General features: G+C 45.1%; 1 protein-coding gene across 3 annotated transcripts in view; it reads right to left on the bottom strand.

Moving 5' to 3' along the window:
• GRID2 (glutamate ionotropic receptor delta type subunit 2) overlaps nucleotides 1-20,381 on the bottom strand; it is a 984,243-nt gene that overhangs the window by 357,047 nt on the left and 606,815 nt on the right. For all 3 annotated transcript variants that reach the window (XM_056855266.1, XM_056855267.1, XM_056855268.1), the window contains exon 5: nucleotides 7,267-7,320. In XM_056855266.1, the coding sequence (XP_056711244.1) occupies nucleotides 7,267-7,320 (54 nt within the window). The remainder of the gene's footprint in view (nucleotides 1-7,266; nucleotides 7,321-20,381) is intronic.

Genomic DNA, 20,381 nt, shown 5'->3' with positions numbered 1-20,381 from the left:
TGAGGATGCTCATCCCTTTATTAAAGAACTGAAAACAACAGCTGAGTACCATCTGCTTTCCACATTTCTTTCAGTCTGGTTTTGTTTAGCTTTAGTAGCCTTCGTCAAATATTTCCACCAACAGATCAAGGGTTGGATCTCATCTAAATTTTGTGTATGGAAGCCTGACTTCTCCACCTTCCTTCTCCTGCTGCAGCCTGAAATACCCCCTGAAATTGTTTTTCTGAGAGATGAGTACCCCAGAAGCAGCATGGGTGGGGGAGTTGAAGAGTTGTTACCCCAGGGGAACAATGGGTAAAAACCACCTCCCATCTGCATAATAGTTGCCACAGGATCCAACCCTAAGTGGGGAAACTGTACCCTATTCAACCCATTTGACCTTTCTGCTTCCTTTGATATTGCTAATTGCAAGGTGTTATCACAATAATTTAAAAAATGGTACTTTTTGGTTTGCTGTAGGACTAAATCTCTATTCTAAACCAGACTGCTAAGTGCCAGAAAAAAATGAATGCTTTTCCTTCCTTCATTAGTCAAAAAGGGCAAGAGTCCAGTAGCACCTTAAAGACTAACAAAAATATTTTCTGGTAGGGTATGAGCTTTCGTGAGCCACAGCTCACTTCTCCAGATACAGCTGGAATGTGAATCCCTTGGTCTTTAAGTAGAGGAACAGTATGTAAATGTGAATAGCAGGCTTGATTGGATTAGGTGTGATATGCAAAAGAGTCTGTGATGTCCAGGGGAGAGATGGGTGTGGAGAAATCAGTATTGGTAATGGGCCATGAATGCAAGGTCTTTATTCAGCCCAGGTAAATGCATTGACTTTAGTTTGAATATCAACTGTAATTCAGCAGTTTCTCTTTCCAATCTCCCTTTAAAATTCCTTTGTAAGAGAACTGCTACTCTTAAATCTGCAACAGAATGTCCTGGAAGGTTGAAATGTTCACCCACTGGTTTTTGAATATTGTGGTTTCTGATGTCAGACTTATGTCCATTTAATCTTTGTCTAAGAGACTGACCTGTTTGTCCAATGTAGATTGTGGAAGGGCATTGCTGGCATGTGATGGCATAAATCACATTAGAAGATGAGCAGGAATATGAACCTGAGATCGTGTGGCTGACATTGGTGGGTCCAGAGATGGTGTTCCTAGAATCTATATGAGGGCAAAGTTGGCACCTTGGTTTGTTCCACTGTGAATTACCTTCCTTCATTGTTAATCCAATTCATTTTTGTTCATCATTATTCCCATTTGCCTTCATTACCCTAACACAGGGGTCCCTAATGTGGAGTTGCCAAGTCCCTCTTCGCCACTGGTGGGAGGTTTTGGGGGCAGAGCCTGAGGAGGGTGGGGTTTGGGGAGGGGAAGGACTTCAATGCCATAGAGTCCAATTGCCAAAGTGGCCATTTTCTCCAGGGGAACTGATCAGCTGGAGATCAGTGGTAATAGCAGGAGATCTCCAGCTAGTACCTGGAGGTTGCCAACCCTATCATCACCCTGTATCAGAATTCCAAAGGTGCCTGTAGACTGAAAAAGGCTGGGACCCCTGCCCTAACAAATGGACTATTTTAGATCATTTTTAGTTTGAAAACAAGCTCATATCCCTTCTTGCAAAGCTGCATTGAGAAATGTTCTTAGGAGCAGCCCTTCAACTACAGAATCACCACCAGAGTCTCACCATAAGGTGAGTCTCGCCATAGGAGTTCCTTCATTTAACACAATTGTGAGCAGCTCCCCACACAGAGCCAGCATCGCATAGTGGTTACAGCTCTGAACTAGGGAGACCCAATCTCAAATCCCGTCAGCTCTGAAGCTGACTGTGGTCTAGTCCAGTGGTTCCCAAACTTTTTGGGCTACCACCCCCTTGGTTCCACAGTCTCAACCCCACTGCAGTTGCCAATACCAGGCTCCCCCTCCCTTTTTTTTAGTTCAGGGCACTAGATTATGGCTGCAGTCCTGAGGGGGGAAAGCAAAGCTCCTTAGGAGCCGGCGTGACCCTGCAGTGGTGTAAGTGCCCATCTAACCTGGGATAAAGAGCACTTATGCCATCATGGGTGACATCCATGATGGCGCAGGGATGCAACGCAGTGGCATGGGCAGCCAACGCTGTCTCCTGGCAGCATTCCAGTGGTGGAAGTCTCCATGCCGGCGTTCTGGGATGCGTTCCCAGAGAATTCCAGGGGCAGAACTGCCTTTAGGTCGGACCAGAACCAACGGGTTGAAATTAAATCAAAAGAGTTTCCGTCTAGACATTAGGAAGAATTTTCTAACAGTTAGAGCGGTTCCTCAGTGGAACAGGCTTCCTCGGGAGGTGGTAAGCTCTCCTTCCCTGGAGGTTTTTAAGAAGAGGTTAGATGGCCATCTGTCAGCAATGCTGATTCTATGACCTTAGGCAGATCATGAGAGGGAGGGCATCTTGGCCATCTTCTGGTCACTAGGTGTGGCGGGGAGGTAGTTGTGAAGTTCCTGCATTGTGCAGGGGGTTGGACTTGATGACCCTGGTGGTCCCTTCCAACTCTATGATTCTATGATTCTAATGCCTTTCAGCCCAGGAACACCCCCTCACACTGCGGCGTTACCACGCCACCTTTTTTGGTGGTGCAGCCTCGCTGTAGTCAATGGGGGCATTTCCCTTTTTTCTTTTTAAAAGAGTTTAAATTTCTTTTTGGCATCCTGGAAGCCTCTGAAAAGGTGGCGCAGCTGCGCTGCTCCCGGCCACTGTGGATCTAACCCCCCCCCAACTCAGGATTGGGATGCCTGTGCCCAGGACTTTAAAAATCCAAGTTTAAAATGTAACCCCCTCCACCCAAAGGTAGATGACTGCCTCGAAGCACAGGTTTTCTGCTGAAACATAAACTGGGAAACAAACAAGCAAATAAAGCCTGATTACGCTAATTTATTGTAGTGTAATGCAATTAAGAAAATCTAATAATCAAACATCAAAACAGATGTCTGAGGCAATCAAAAGCAGATCAAGGAGTATGCGCATGTCCTCTCCAAACAATATTTGATGCTGAAGATACAGGTAAGTAGGTGCTATAGACTTTACACAAGAGACCAATTATCTCCTCAATTAATTAAGAGCAGGTAACATGGACATAATAAATTGCTCATAAAACACACGGAGAAACAAGTGAACTCTTTGTAATAAAAGAACAACCTGATGGTGTAATATCCTACCGTATAATATTCTAAGCCAGTAACACAGCGCCATGGCATCTTTTAGTGGTTTGTACTGATTTTTAAACGGATATTTAAATGGATAAAATAAATATGCAGAAAGGCACTAAACCTAGCCCTCGGGAGTTCTATTGAAAAAATGCTTAGCATAGCGCTGTAATCTGTTCTACATACTAATATCAACTCCATTACTCCACACATGCAGGGTAATCATTTCGGGGGGGGGGAGGCATTTTTGTTGCATGCACGCATGGGGCGGCAAGACTCCCAGCAAGATTCACCAGGCCTATTTTTGGTTATAATCGACATTAAAATGCAAACGACAACAACAAAAGCAGTGTTGTTTAAGAGCATTTGATGTGCTATGTTCCATATCTCAGAAAAACCAGAGACGTCAACTTTCCGACAGAACTGTATGTAATCTGAAGTGAACGCAGAGGGAATGGTGACTGTCCTCAACCCTCCCTTATTAGCACTGCAGTTCACAGGCACCATGTTAATGCATGGGGGAGGGGCCGTGACTCAGTGGTAGAGCCTCTGCTTGGCATGCAGAGGGTCCCAGGTTCAATCCCTGGCATCTCCAGTTAAAGGGACTAGGCAGGTAGGTGATGTGAAAGACCCCTGCCTGAGACCCTGGAGAGCCGCTGCAGATGTGAGTAGACAATACTGACTTTGATGGACCAAGGGTCTGGTTCAGTTTAAGGCAGCTTCATGTGTTCATGTGATCACTCAGTGATGGATAATACACACAGATGCCCTGGTTCAAACCGGAAAGAGCTTGACATTGGACCACCCTCACAGGGGCGGGGAAGACACACTGGTTGGATTCAGCCAGCTTTTCTGTTGGTGGAAGGGAAGGCGGGGTCCCCTCTCAGTTCCAAAAAAAGGCTATGATGTGTATCATGGGATCTGCATGGGCAATAGTCATATGGCATGGGGAGTGTACTAAGGAGGGGTATAGGGTGAGATTCAAAGAAAAACCTGGCTGGATGCAACAAATTTTCTAAAACTACTCAGAGGTTTTTGGGGCAGAGCCTGAGGAGGGCAGGGTTTGGGGAGGGGAGGGACTTCAATGCCATTGAGTCCAATTGCCAAAGTGGCCATTTTCTCCAGGTGAACTGCTCTCCATCGGCTGGAGATCAGTTGCAATAGCAGGAGACCTCCAGCTAGTACCTGGAGGTTGGCAACCCTATATTAAGATGTCAGGACACTCAGAAGACAATGTTCTCAAGATGCATCTTGGTAAAGGAGTGGGTAGGGGAAGGCAACCAGTGGGCCTGTCCTACCATAAATCAGACATCTGGATGACTGGTAGACCAGCACCAACACTAGCTCAGCAGCAGCAGCAACCACAGAAAAAACAGCCACAGAAACTGCAAAGTAAGTGGGGCTGGTGGGGAGGGGAGGAAGAGAAAAGCCAGGAAAAGCCTCTGGGTTGTAATGTTCACCTTTACTTAGAGGTCGAACAGGGCCCAGGGAATATGACTTTTTGTGGTATCTCAAGGCCAGTCTTCCCCACGTGCTGCCCACTGCCACCACAACACTTGCCAATGTGTTTCCTAGCACCCACTTGCTTAGGGTTGCCAATCTCCAGGTACTAGCTGGAGATCTCCCTCTATTACAACAGATCTCCAGCCAATAGGGATCAGCGTCTCAGGCAGGGGTCTTTCACATCACCTACCTGCCTAGTCCCTTTAACTGGAGAAAATGGCTGCTTTGGCAATTGGACTCTATGGCATTGAAGTCCCTCCCCTCCCCAAACCCCACCCTCCTCAGGCTCTGCCCCAAAAACCTCTTGCAGTGGTGAAAAGGGACCTGCAGCCCTACACTTGATTCTTCCCCCATGCAAAGAGACTGGATTTCCTCAGTTTCACTGGAGTAGAAGGTGCTTTGGAACAGCCCAAGAGACAAGACATTTGTACCTGTGGTGAAAACAACTGGGAAACATCTAGGTCCATCATAAAAGGATGCTTGACTTGGAACCTTCTCATTTTTTGTGGAACCTTGCAATAATTTGTGACCGCCATCTTGTTGTGGCGCCCACGACCTGTTTTCAAAATTCCAAAACTGCCCACAGGTTTGACACATTTGGGAAACCCTGCTCCAGTACACAGTGAACTCTAAGACACCTGGGTAATTTTCTGTTTGAAAGTTCAGGCCTCTCACAACCATTCTGCATGTACTGGCCTCAGAAAAGGTCAGTCTTTGACAATTTGGCTGTGTGAAGCCTGATACTGGGAGTATATGGAAAGCTGAAGTGACAACCATGTCAGAACTGGTGACAGCATTGACTGATTTCATCTGGTGGTCATCCAGAACTCAGTAATTGCAAGGAGAGCATATGTTTTGGGGGATGTTTATGTACAGCCTCAAGCTCTCAATTTCAAGCCGCCACCAACCTTATGGTCTCAGCATCTGTTTTCTCCCACAGCAGCTTAGACTGGATAAATGACCCCTCTATTTTTTTCTGATGATGTGAACCATCAGTTTCATTGTCACTTGCTCCTTATGAAAGACAGAGAAGGTGGCTGTTGCCTCCTAGTTTCAGTTTCGGTCAAGGAGTCCTGAGCCAATCACTTCCACCTTGCTAGAAGCCTTGGTGTGAAGGAAGGGAAGAGTGAGGAAGAACTGAAGCGATCACCATTCCAGAGGCAGCATGAGCTGGGCATTTGTCAATAACTTCACTTGAAATAATTAAGAAATCTGTTTAGGGTGAGGGAAAAGAGGGATGAAGATGTTCTTCAGCCAGGCACAAAATCTGGTTCTGTCCTGCTTTCTGAAATCTCCATGGAATTTTGTGATTTTCCACTTGCCATATAGGCATGCAGAAATACCATGGGGCAGAACTGCCATCAGTATTTGATTCTGATCATTTCAACTTGGACCATTTACTCAGGAAGTCCGCGGGGCATATACTAAGCCAAACTCTTGCTCTTTATGAACTCCTAATACTTTGTGAGAAGAACTTGACTAAAGGGGACTCTAAGTCCACTAAGGACTTTTAAAGCAAATTTTCCAGTGTCTCTCTCACCAGCTGTTTATATTTATTGATTTTACTGCATTTATACCCCACCTTTTTCATCAATGGGACCCAAAGCAGCTTACATAGTTACTATTTGATGTTTTAACCTTTAAAGATAAACATGAAGGATTATGTACAATTCCTTTAGGTTATAAAGATGATACAGAGGTAAAAAGTGCATGGTTAATCAGTGAATACAGAGTTATTTTATACTGCATTGTCCCTAATTTCATTATTCTAAATTGACAGGTAGCTAGTCTCAAATACTACTGTCCTTGATCTCTGGCAGACATCTATACTACCCAGAGTCCCAGTTATCCCTCAGTTAGATTCACTCTCTCTCCCTCTGGTGTAGTGGTTAAGAGTGGTGGTTTGGGGCGGTGGTTTGGACCAGTGGACTCTAATCTGAAGAACCGGGTTTGATTCCCCAGACCTCCACATGAGCAGTGGAGGTTAATCTGGTGAATTGGATTTGTTTTCCCCACTCCTACACACGAAGCCAGCTGGGTGACCTTGGGCAAGTTACAGCTCTGTTAGAGCTCTCTCAGCAGCCCCACCTACCTCATAGGGTGTCTGTTGGGAAAATTAACAACAATTTCATTGGGCATATATCACTCCGGCTTGCCCGCAACGATCCACTTATGTAATTAAGTGGCCCCAGAGGGGAACAAATTAATCTTGTATAAATAATTTTGTTGTTTTTTTCAAAACTGAACCCCAGCAACAACACTGGAAAGAATTCACTACACTCCTTTGTGAGGATTTTTGTGTGTGTGGTTCCTGTTCATTTTTCTTTAAAATGTCTCCCAAAGTAACAAGCACTGGCCAGAAGAAGGAAAAAAAACACCCAGCTAAATATACTCAGCAGGGGACTGCTTTTATTTATGTGATTCAAACTCGAAACCTCTTTCACTTCTGTTTTTCTCCCTCCTTATTAAAACACAATTTCCCACCCAGCAGCGGGCCTGAACTCTGCTGCTGTTACTGTTTCCTATTGGCAAAGTCAAGGTTGGCGTGAACGTTCCCAGTGTGAACGAAAACAGGATCCGCATTCCCGCTGACAGTTACCTCATTTATAATGATCCAGTGACAGTCAAAAGCAACCAAATTGGCTTCCACGACCTGAAAATAGAACACAAACCAGCCATCAGTCATCTTATCGCTATGAAAGCCAAAAAAACCACTATTAAATAGATGCTTCCCAGCCAATGACAAACAAATAAATAAATAAAGCGCCAGCTCTGACAAGACCTTTTGCTATTCCATTGAGATAGAGGGACCCCTTTGAGCAAAATTCTACCAAAGCATTGGGTTTATTGTTTGGCTTGCTAATTAAACGTGGCGTTACAGTGCATTTCTAGCACAACGAAGGAGACTAGGCCTCCTTTGCATTCATTATTTTGTTCAAAGGCCCAAATGGTTTTAAGATGTAATGCTGTGTGGTGAGCCAGAAAAAGAATAAGAGTTCAGTTGCTTCAAACAGTATTCTCTATAAGCGAAGATGGGTGGTGGAGGCACTGTGGAAGCATGCTTTCTGCATTCTGCTCCATTTTCTCTCCAGGGAGAAAAATCGGTTGGCTGTGTTTGGGCCCAAAACACTACTGTAATGGAGTCAGACCATGAGGAAGCTTCCTTTCTGCTCTATAGCTACATTTGAGTCCAGCAGTACCTTAGAGACCGACAAGATTTTGGGGGTATAAGCTTTCGAGAATCAAAGCTCCAGACAAAGGGTAAAGACCATGGTAAAGGTCATAGAGATTGGGGAAATCCTAGAACGTCATGGCTGCGGCAACTAGAAGAGACTAGATTGATTCACTGTTTGTCCCAGACATTTATCCCCATATTCATCAATGAGTGGTTAAGAGTGCTTCCATTGCTGTCTGACATGTCAGTGTATGTTAAGTGTAGGGTTGCCAACCTCCAGGTAATGGCTGGAGAGCTCCTGCAATTACAGCTGAACTCCAGCCGATAGATATCAGTCCCCCTGGAGAAAATGGCTGCTTTGGCAATTAAACTCTAGGGCATTGAAATCCCCCCCTTCCCAAACCCTGCCCTCTTCAGGCGCCACCCCTAAAACTTCCTGCTGGTGGCAAAAAGGGACCTAGCAACCCTAGTTAAGTGACGACCTACTCCTGTTACTTCTGCTGTAACCTATAATTACATTTTATTTTGGCATTATATGAAGGTGTTATACCTGATGACACTAGAAATTTGTAGCATCTCAGAGGCCTCCATCATGTTACGCATCTCAATAACTCCTGCTCTACATTTCTTGCAGTCGTAGGTGGCAAGAAAATATGATGGTAGCCAGCACACACTGAGAAATTCCAAATATTACAGCTAGGGTTGCCAGGTCCCTCCTAGTAACAAGCTGGGGATGGGAAGGTCTTACCAGCAGCGAGGTAGGCCTAGTCCAGCGAGGCAGTGACATCACCTCCCACATGCACCAGAACTGACACCATCATGATGCCGGTGATGTGGGACACTTTGTTACTGGGGCAAAAACTGTAAGGTAGAAGCCATTTTTACCATAGAGTTCTTGCGCAAATACCAGAGTGTCCCGTGTTGCTGGCAATGTGATGACATCACTTCCAGCGCCTGCTAGAAATGATGTTGCCACATTGCCGACAACACTGCAGCAATGCCAGCCTAGGCCTTCTTTTGCCGCTGGTAGGTTCCTCCACTGGCCAGCTGAATGGCAGCAGGGGGGTGAGGGCCGGAGGGCCTGGGAGCCCTAGTTACAGCAAATGCCTGTCAGGAATTTGCCCCAGGAATGCTACTGTCAGCGGCCACCACATACTGTGCTGGATCCAGCCAGCTTTTTCATGCAGTCTTGGCCAATTCCTCTCCTTACTACAATCACTACCCTTTCCCCAGTGGAAAAGCTGGTTGGATCGAGCCCAGTGCTTGCTCTGGTTTTTAGACCCCCCTTTTTTTTCTTTTAGCAAACCCTCTCTCTCTGCTCCGATTCTCTGCTGAGAACACGTTTATATATACTTAATAAAACAGCAAAAGACTTTTCTGGTTAGTGAAACAGGAATACCCCCTTTCCCTCCAGTCCATGCATAATAAATCACACACTTTAGTTGCATTCCCATCTGATGAGAGATGATCGGAAAATGTGAGGATTTTGCTGTCCTTCACTCCAGTTTCCTTCATGCAGCTCATTATAATAATAACGGGAATAATATGACACAGGCATAAGATTTCCCTTGATCAGCTGTTATTAGGAACACATTTACACATTCATTATTATATTAAAAGAGCTTTAAAAACCCAAAGGCAGCACTAACACAACCCAGATCCAATTATCTGTCAGTTCAGCAGTGATTACTTGGACAAGACGTGCCTTTTACATTCATGACCTAATGTTCCACAGCGCCCTTGTCTCTCCCCTGAGTTTGCAGTTTCCTTCATTTAGGAAGTCCATTGTAACATCCACAGGGAGACAAGGAAAGCAAATGGAATTACGCTAATTAATAGAGAGGGTCACTGGAAAAGCAAAGAACATTTCAGTGTTCTTAAATTCTGTGGAATAATTTGAACGAAATGTCTTCATTTATTCGCTTCATTTATAGCCTGCCACTCACCCCATGGGGACTCCAAGCAGCTTACATCATTCCCCTCGCCTCCATTTTATCATCACAACAACCCTGTTGAGTTACCTCTTCAAACAGCACTGGAATGCAAAACCCATGTGGAGGAGGAGGAGGAGTTGGTTTTTATATGTCAATTTTCTCTACCTTTTAAGGGGAATCAAACTGGCTTACAATATCCTTCCCTTCCTCTCCCCACAACAGACACCCTGTGAGGAAGGTGGGGCTGGGAGAGTCCTGAGAGAACTGTGACTGGCCCAAGGTCACCCAGCTGGCTTCATGTGGAAGAGTGGGGAAGCCAACCCAGTCCACCAGGTCGGAGTTCACTGCTCTTAACCACTACACCACACTGGGGGAATGCAACCGATATAGAATGTAGGCTAAGGCTACCATCTGTGGCCATTCCACAAGGCTACTTTTGGCAGAGCAGAGCAATAACAAGAAGTCATATGGATGCAGAGCATGGAGAAATTCATTTTGTAGAGGGCATATAAAGGCATCCAGCAGTTTAATGGCCCACACCTCAGATGGCTGTGCATGTTTGGAATTCATCTGTCTACAGTGCTGGCTTTGTGACAGCAAATAGTGCGCCGCACATATTAAAGAAGAGGGACAGATTGGAAATTTCCATGAGACAGAAAGCTCATCGTGGTGTCATTTATGCAACTCACATCTTGAGCTGGGGAAAAAAAAGAGTTACACTATAGAATGCATTCCTAATGAGGGCTGGAAAAAGCATATAAAACCTGAAATCCTTTCCTCAGTATATTAAGCGGGAAAAAATTAACCCCTGGCAATCCCTTCCTATAAATTCTTATGGAAATGTTAATGGTTTTCAAATACCCTTAAACATCTTTGCTTTAGAAAGCAAATACCTCAAGACATTTCCAACTATGCAGGGACTGCTTGGAATGCACCACAAGGAAAAAATAAGCCATTCATATTCACTTAATTATTAAATAACTTATGGGTACCTCTAAGATGAAGATCAGCTGTGGGTTTCTGAGTGGATTTTTTTAATTGCACATTTTTATGGGGATTGTTTAGAACAATCATATTAGGAGCAAACCAATTAAAAGGCACTGTCATCCCAATGGGCTGCAGGGTTGCTCGACAGCAACTGCAATTTGGTTCCTGTGAGCACGAACAATGGGATCGATAATGTGGTTATGGGATAAGTGTTGTCGTTACTTTTCTAGGAGTCAACGAGCCCATTCCTGAAAAATGGGCCCAAAGCCCTTAGGAGGCCGACTACGGCCTTCGCCGGTGCAGGGGCCCACACTGCCGGAGCCCGGAAGGCGCACATCACCGTTAGTGGCCCCAGCACTGGCGTGCAAGGCCGGGCGCTGCTCCCCGGCCACTGCCGCCGACCACCAGCACAGGCTGTGGCGCTGCCCCGGGAGGCATTCCGGGCGCCGGCCGTGGGGCGGGGTTGACGTTAGTCGGCCTCCCAAGCACTTTCGGCTCGGGAATGCCCCTTTTTATTTTTGTAAAGATATGCCTATGAGGGTTACACGAGTTTTTGGCGCCGGGCAGAGGTTTTGGCTGTGCCGAAACCTCTTTAGGAGGCAACGCCACTAGTTTGCCTCCTAAACCCAGCATGGGCATTCCTTTCAGGACTGCGCTGAACATGACCAAACCCAGAGAAGTTCCCAACCCAACCAAGCAAGAACTTATTCATTAAAGCTCCTTATTCACAGAAGAAATTCTCATGGTAATCATGGCCAGTTTCTAATACAGCTGAATATTATGATCTGTTTAAACACACATTCCAAAGCAGGCAATTTTGAAACTCCAGCTGTGCAGGGTGGAACACCTGCTAGTTTGGTTCACCTTCCCTTCTACTGTAGCTGTCAAATATCACATTATTTGATGGGCTGTTCCACTGGTCATTCCTGTTTGGCACAAACCGGAACCGTCTTGCTGAGTTCCAGCCTTGAAGGGACTCCTAAGTGAGAAGGGTGGTATTTCTAGGCGGGGGGAAAATAGAAATTGACTTCAGCTGATTAGGGATCAAGCTGACAAGGGATGGTTTCTGTCCTTTCCGAGGAGGAGGAGGAGGAGGAGGAGGAGGAGGAGGAGGAAGAGGAGGAGGAGGAAGAAGAAGAAGAAGAGTTGGTTTTTATATGCCAACTTTCTCTGCCACTTAAGGGAGAATCAAACCGGCTTACAATTACCTTCCCTTCCCCTCCCCACAACAGACACCCTGTGAGGTAGGTGAAGCTGAGAGAGAATGACTTGCCCAAGGTCACCAAGATGGCTTCATGTGTAGGGGTGGGGAAACAAATCCAGTTCACCAGATTAGCCTCCACCGCTCATGTGGAGGAGTGGGGAATCAAACCCGGTTCTCCAGATCAGACTCCACCGCTCCAAACCACTGTTCTTAACCACTACACCACGCTGGCTCTCTAACTAACCACCCAGCTTAATTACCTCCTTTCTTGTCATAGTGGACCTCTAACACAATGTGCTGCTAATCAGGAACCTAAACATCAGCAGATTATAAACAGAAATTCTTTTTTAAAAAATAAACCCCCGGAATAACAGCGCTCGTGATTAATCATTAAATACACCAAACTGGCACATTGCATTGTGAAGATGACATCGCACTTCATCAGATATGGATGCCACTCAACCAATGAGCACAAAAGCGGATGAAGCAGGGAAGCAGATTATCATTTTTCTACAGAATGCACATTGGGGAGAGATTTTTGCCGAGCGCAGAAAAAAAATGCTGTCAAGAAGACAAGGGATGAGCGAGGAGAAGCCATCTGTCACTGGCAGGAACTCCAAAACTTCTGAATGTTGGGAAGGGCCTAACAATTTATCAGTGTTTTCTTCTGTCATTCACTCTCAAACCTTCAAACAGGCTAAATGTGAGACAATCTGAAGCAAACAAGCCGGCGATACTGCCAGTTAACAAGTTTCTCTCATTTGTAATGAAAAAAATCCCCAAGCGTTTGAGATAGCTACCCTGCATGAAGACCTAGCAATTTAGTAGAATGATGTAAAAATGAGCTGTTCTGGTTGCTGTCACTCCTTGTGGTTCCGCTCTATTTTACAGGTTGTCTTTAGAGTTTGTCAAAGCTAGCGCTTCTACCAAATGTCCACAATACTGGCTCTACATCAAAGCTCAAAGGAACATGTAGTATACTTTATTAGTTATTTTTTTCAGAAATGAAAACTTAGAAATGCCTTAAATACAGACACAAATCAATAAATGAAATCCTTAACATAGATTTGCAAGTTTGTAATGTTTTTAATCATGAAGTTTGACTGATAGTCCTTATTTGGCCAATAGGCATTATTTATCTATTGATAGTGTACTGCTGAGACACATTTACTCATTGTGGGTCTTCAAATGTTTCATTACTTTTTTCTATAGTATACAGACTGCCATATATCAATGGATTTAATTAGGTCAGAGGTTGAAAATAAGAGGAAAGAGGAAGACCCAGCATGAGATGGATTGACAATAAAGAAAGTCATGGCTTCCAGAGGGGAAGAACCCAGCTCCTCGTCTCTGCTCCTTTGCTTAGGTGTGCAATCTGCACACATGCAGATAGATTCCCTCCTTCTGCCTGTCCAGCTAACACTCAGAGCCCTTCTTGGTGAAATAGTTTTCTTTTGCCCTTTGTCACCTCAGTGAGTTCTATATTTTAAAACAAGTCACACCACCATCTATGTACTTCTGATGCCACACAAATTTATATAATTGTTCCCAGTCCATCTAAATTGCTTAACCCATTTTCAACGCAACTTCGCTGCAAAATACCAATTGATAAGGTTGCCAGGTCCCTCTTCACCACCGGTGGGAGTTTTTTGGGGCAGAGCCTGAGGAGGGCGGGGTTTGGGTAGGGACTTCAATGCGATAGAGTCCAATTGCCAAAGCAGCCATTTTCTCCAGGTGAACTGATCTCTATCGGCTGGAGATCAGTTGTAACAGCAGGCGATCAGTTGTAATAGCAGGAGATCTCCAACCCTACCAATTGAGAGGTCTGTTCAGAACTGTAAGCCCCTGAAATACAATGTAATCCTTTCGTCATGCCAGGAATATTGAACAGAGCAGTGTTTACGCTGACCAGACTGCAAAACTGACAACATTATGAAGCGTACAATGACAACTGATACTCCCCCCCCCCCTTTGCAGCAATATGTGGCACGATCTGGAACTTTGTTTGTGATGAACAAATCTCCCCTTACTTTCTGATGCGAGTCCAATTCTTCGCTACACAGTAAAAAACCATCCGACAGCATCACATTACTCACAGCAGTAACACTGCTTGGACGAGACACACACAAATTGTCACGGTGCAGTCTCATCGGCTTTTCTCTGCAGGCTTGGTTGGGATTGAGGCACTGCAGTGCCCTGACCTAAACATCCACTGTCTGGGCTACAACGAACAACAAATGCTTGTTTGATTGCAGACCTGGCTTCCCATTTCCAACTGGAATGGCACGAAGCATCTTTTTAACATCCAGGACAACCAGCCAATGCCCCTGATGCTAGTGTAGAGCAATGGGCTGTTCACTGATAGAACATAACATAAGAACATAAGAAAAGCCCTGCTAGGTCAGACCAAGGCCCATCGAGTCGAGCAGTCCGTTCACACAATGGCCAACCAGGTGCCTCTAGGAAGCCCACAAACAAGACAACTGCAGTAGCATTGTCCTGCCTGTGTTCCACAGCACCTAATATATTCGGTATGCTCCTCTGATCCTGGAGAGAAATGTTATCCATCATGACTAGAATCCATTTTAACTAGCAGCCATGAATACCCCTCTCCTCCGTGAACATGTCCATCCCCCCCTTAAAGCCTTCCAAGTTGGTAGCCATCACCACATCCTGGGGCAGGGAGTTCCACAATTTAACTATGCATTGCGTGAAGAAATACTTCCCTTTATCAGTTTTGAATCTCTCACCCTTGTTAGTGCTGGCTTGCTGGATCTCTCCTGCCCCTTCTTTCTCCCTAAAGCCAGAAAGGCCACAAGTGAGATGTGGTGTTCAGTTCATTTAGGAAAGCAAAAAACAAACAAAAAAACAAAAGCATTTGCGCTCAGGCAGGACAGAACAACAGCATTTCACGGTGTAACCTTAAACAGTCGTGCTTTTCTAAGGCCACTGATGTCAATAAGCTTAGAAGAGTGTGACTCTTGCTTAGAATTGCCGCTGTAGCTGTAATCCAGAAAAAAAATGCATTATCAGAAGCAACTATATCACTTGTTTGCCCATCTACCTGTGGGGAGGGGGAGGAGTGCTGGAGCACACATGGGGCTTTGGAGAGCAAAATGAAAAATGAAAAGATGATGTGCTTGAGAACAGTAGGGGAGGTGTCAGAACGACGAAGCCTGGCCTAGTTGATTTAAAGGCAGGAAAGAAGTAGGAGAGAAAGAGAGAGCAAACGCACCGTTTGATGCAAAGTTAAGAGCTGGAAGAGATTCATTCAGTTCCCTGCGGAGCATGTGCCCAGATTCTCAGTCCTTTTTGTCCACCCTTCCCCCAATTGCTATTTTATTAATCTTCTGCCATGTTATCAGGCTATCCGTCCCGCAATGTCCTGCTGAGGGCACAGCAAGGCCCATCCTTTGTCTCTGCTCATAGCCCTTGAGCTTCTCAGTGGAGAAATCAGTTGCAGTTTTATAAAGCACGATCTTGCCCACCAGAAACCTAAGCTCATAAAGCTATTGTCACCACAGGCAATAGGCTGGGAAGCGGCATTAATCTCAGTTTCCGAACTGCAGACAGGCGCATGAGCAGACAAACACACCATTGCCAATGTAATTAAGAAACACAAACCAAGGCAGGCTCTTTCCTGGAATGCTTTGTCTTCTAAAAAAATAAAATAGATTGTACTGTGGCATTTTCCTTTTCTTTGATTTTTTTGGGGTATATTTTCTGTTGTTGTTGTTTTCTGTTTTCCACCTTTCTTTTACTCTTTTAACAGCCTGATTAGCCCAGCTTAGCCTGGGGTTGTCAGAGCTAGGGAGCTAAGCAGGGTTTGCCACAGTCAGTATTTGGCTGGTGGACCACCAAGGAAGACTGGGGCTGCTAGGCGGAGGAAGACAAGGGCATGCCACCTCTGCTCGTCTCTTGCCTGGAATACCCCATGGAGGGGGTTGCAAACTGACCGCATGTTCTTCTTCTTCACTCTCTATCTCTCTGTTTCTCTTTGGGGTATTCTTCATGGATATTTGCTGCTGTTTCGACACTGTTTTGCGTCGGAGGCAAATTTTGGTTATTCACTGCAGAGCTGTGTTTTCCCCCACTGAGCAAAATAAGCCGGTTTAAAAGAGAGGCAATCCAAACCACTTCTGAGCCGTACTTTCCAGTAAAAGAGCATTTTGTTGCTCGGATGCCCATGAAGAAATGTTTGCTTCGCTCCCCGGGACGTCTCCTTTCTCCTCCCCCAAGAACGGTGATTGGCTGGGGGAGTTGCCACTCTAACAGCATCGCACCGGCAGGAGGGAGACCCAAAGCAGACTGGCTGCCCCTCTTCAGAAGGGTGATGGGGGTTTTGGCTTGGATTTGCCGCTCTCAGGATGCCCCTCCCCAACACACAGACACATAGGATCGCACCGGCAGGAGGGAGACCCAGAGCAGACTGGCTGCCCTCTTCAGAAGGGTGACGGGAGTTTTGGCTTGGATTGCTGCTCTCGGGATGCCCCCCCCCCCCCAACACACACACACAGGATCATGGGAAGAGTGGGCGGGATTAGGCGGATTTGGAGCGGTGAGTCATGAGCGGCAGCAGACGTAAGCAGCGCAGAGAAGTGCGCTGTTTCTCCCATGAAAAATTGGGATGGGGGGAGAATCTGCACTGCCATGAAAAAGCTATTTAAATCAGTTTATTATTTGCTCCGAATCGAAACCGAAGCAAAATCCACCGTGAAGAATACCCCTTTGTTTCCTTGTTGTTCTTCCAGTTAATACTATAAAGTCAGAACTCTGCCTGGAGAGCCAGGCAACACATTTCACACATCACAGATGACCCTATGAACAGCATTTGAGGGCAGGGCTCTGAAGGTGTACATCAGCCATACTCAGCCTATCAGAATGTTGGATTCTCTTTTCATCACCTTGATGGCCCCCAATAAAGGGAAGGCCTTGTCCAGAGCTGCTATTAGCTGCAACATCAAATGCTGTATAGCTCAAGCATATAACTCCAGTGGCCTGCCTGTTCCCCAGGGAATCACGGCCCACTCAGTCAGGAGTGTGGCTACCTCAGAGGCTTTATGATGTCATGCCTCAGTAGAGGAGATATGTAAAGCGGCCACCTGGTCGTCTATCTCCACTTTTGTTCGCCATTAAAAACTTGATTTTCTTTCCTCGGAGGACGCTGCCTTTGGCAGAAGGGTGCTGCAGTGTGTGACAGATACCTAATTAGACCCACCCAGTTTATGGGATAAGCTCTTGTATGTCCCGAGCCTCCTTATCATACCATCTAAAAACAAGTCCCCATTTAACATAGTATCCCCATCATGATCGTGTTTCTTACTTCCTTTCTACAACACAATGGCAGGTTCAGGAAATGCACAACAGGACAACAGTGGGTTACATGCTAAGAATTCCTAGCGGTGGCAGCCAGAAGAAAGCGGAGAGCTTCTGTAGCATAGCATCTGAATGACTGACCTGTCACGCAGAAGATCTGTGGTTCAAATGTTACCTTTACGATAAACTCCTCAGTGGTGGAAAGTATTGTTAAGTCACAGCTGACTTACAGCAACCCTGTAGGGTTTTCAAGGCAAGAGACAAACAGAGGGGATTGGCCACTGCCTTCCTTTGCATAGCAACCCTGGTATTCTTTGGGGGTCTCCCAACTAAGTAATAACAGGGCCAAACATGCTTAGCTTCCGACAGCTGACGAGATCGGCCATCCTGATCAAGACATAAATTCCCTAGTGAGCATTTAAACCAAGATCAGTCTCTCCATCTGTAATTTGAGGATAATGCTCCCTTACCTTAGAGTGTGTTTGTAAGGATTACTTAACTAACATCTGTGAAGTTCTTTCTTTGATTGCTCAGAAAATGCTACATAAGCTCAATTCAGGGACAGCGGCAGGTGTAACTTAGGATCAAATGAGATGGAGATCATGAATCTCTATTCATGTTTTAAAAGCTCCTTAAAACCTTCAAGTAGAGCTTCTCCAGGGTCCTGATTTGGACTGGCTTCAGATTGGAAGGGGAGCAGGGATTTAATGCATCACAACTGATTTAAGCTAGTAGATAAAAAATTCAAACAGGGGAAAGTCAAAAGAACGGGTGAGAGCCTACCATTTTTTTCTGCTGGAACAAGAGAAAGTAGGGGCCTCTTTTGATTTCTGAAAAAGGCTACCCTGGGGATCACTGACCATCATGTACAAAAAAGCCACATGACGCATGGACTGAAAGAAGAGCAGAACTGGGCAAGGTCAGTCCTGTTTTTCCCCCAAGACTAAGATGGAAAATAGTAGCATTGTATGTTTGAACGGAGGCAAGAATCAGTATATTATGGCACTAAAGCCATATCACAGCAGAACGATTCCTGCCCAGTGCTTGCTGGTTTGTTGGAGGGATGGCGTGCAAGGGGAGTGATGGAAAGTGGTTTTTACTTGTGGTATTACGTCGGGCACACGGGGAAATCTGGGCACGAGTTTCTTGAGTTCGAGTTCTGCCCCGACGATAAACTCAGATATGCAAACAACAGCAATTATAAAAATGATGTGACGATCAGAAAAGAAGCATACGTCCACAAGAGTGTGATGGAAGAGCTACAGCGGATAACTGATGACAGTGAAATTACAAAACAAGGTGATGCATTGTGGCCACCACTTGACAGAGTTGGTCGGCAGGAGCTTGAGATTGTAACTGGTGATGAACACATATCATTTACCCCATCAAAAGTTGGTTCTCTCATCCATGTAAATCAGTCCAAGGATCCAGAGGGTCTAAGAGTGTTTCACTACCTTGTCCAGGACCTCAAGTGTCTACTCTTCAGTCAGTCTGGTGTAGTGGTTTAGAGTGGTGGTTTGGAGCACTGGAGTCTGATCTGGAGAACCGGGTTTGATTCCCCACTCCTCCACATGGGGTGGAGGCTAATCTGGTGAACTGGGTTGGTTTCCCCACTCCTCCACATGAAGCCAGCTGGGTGACCTTGGGCAAGTTACAGCTGTGTTAGAGCTCTCTCAGCCCCACTTAACTCACAGGGTGTCTGTTGTGGGGAAGGGAAGGGACGTTGATTGTAAGCCAGTTTGATTCTCACTTAAGTGGTAGAGAAAGTCGGCATATAAAAACTAACTCTTCTTCTTCACTGGATTGCACTTTAAAATTAAGCCAATTTAAATTGTATGGTTAAGTTTGTACCGTAAAATTTCCTGTCATTCCTTATATCTTTTATTAAATGACTTTTATGTATGACTGTTTTTATAGAGTGAATTTAATAAATGCTGAAAATATTTTTTAAAAAGCCGTATCACAGCCAAGAGATAGAGCACACACATTGCCTGCAGAAGATTTCAGGTTCTGTCACTGACATCTTCAACTAAAAGGCATCGGAAATGAGGTGTTCTCTGCCCTAGCCCTTGGAGGACTGCTGCCAGTCAGAAAATATAATGTGGAGCTAGACAGACCAGTGGTCTGAATCAATATAAGTCAGATTCACATCTGGGTCATCTTCAGTTCCCAGGTATAGTAGAGTGCCTTCATGCATTAGCCACTTTATCTACATAAAATATATAATGTAGTTTCAACCTCCACTGCAAATATCTGCCCACACATTATATTAAGCATGTCTGATTGGGTTGCAGATATCCCTGAAACTACCGCCACAGACAGCTCTGAAACCACACGACTGAGTTACTGGCTCTCTAGTGCACTTGAAGCAGAACCTTTATGGTTCAACTATAAAACTGGCTGAAGGACAAGTGCAAACCACTCTATATTTATTAAGATGAAGTTAAGAGGTTAAATGTGTTCATTCCCTTGGTGATGCGAACCCATGAAATCCTCCATAAAGCCAAGCTTGACATAGTAATGCACAATCCCCTCAGGTTCACCATGAAGGAGGCCAAGCATTTTGATCAAGGTGTGATCAAACACTTTTTCCTGACAGCAAACATCTCCCGATTGGTGCGGCCATATTACGAACTCAGCAATGAATTGGTGTAAACAGCTGTTGCGGAAGCAAAGGTCCGGTGGAGTATACTTTTGTATGTAAAGCAAAAGTTTTAAACACCTGCTTTAAAACAGAGTCTGGATTTCAGCTCCTCACTTCTCAGTGCGGCCTGGTCAGTTTTCAATGTAAGCGTAAAAGCCAGTTAGCCCTCTTTTGACCTACTTTTGGTTCTTGGATTTCTGTTGCCCTAAAAAGGTTTTCAGTCTATTTATCTGAAGGGCTCGTGGAAAGCTAAGTTTGCATGACCGTTAGAATTACAGAATGTATCAATGTAAGCACCAGCATTATCAGGTTGTTGGAAAGACGACAAATTTTTTTTTAAAGGATTGAAAGAAGTTGAGATTGGAAGCCCTCTGTTTGTGTAACTAGATTAAAAATGAGATTAGAAGATAAGATTAAAAGCACTTGGTTTATTTGTTTTCCCCAAATAAATAAT

The sequence above is a fragment of the Euleptes europaea genome, chromosome 9, assembly GCF_029931775.1.
Source record: "Euleptes europaea isolate rEulEur1 chromosome 9, rEulEur1.hap1, whole genome shotgun sequence".
Lineage (NCBI taxonomy): Eukaryota > Metazoa > Chordata > Lepidosauria > Squamata > Sphaerodactylidae > Euleptes > Euleptes europaea.
This window is presented reverse-complemented; position numbering and strand designations above follow the sequence as displayed.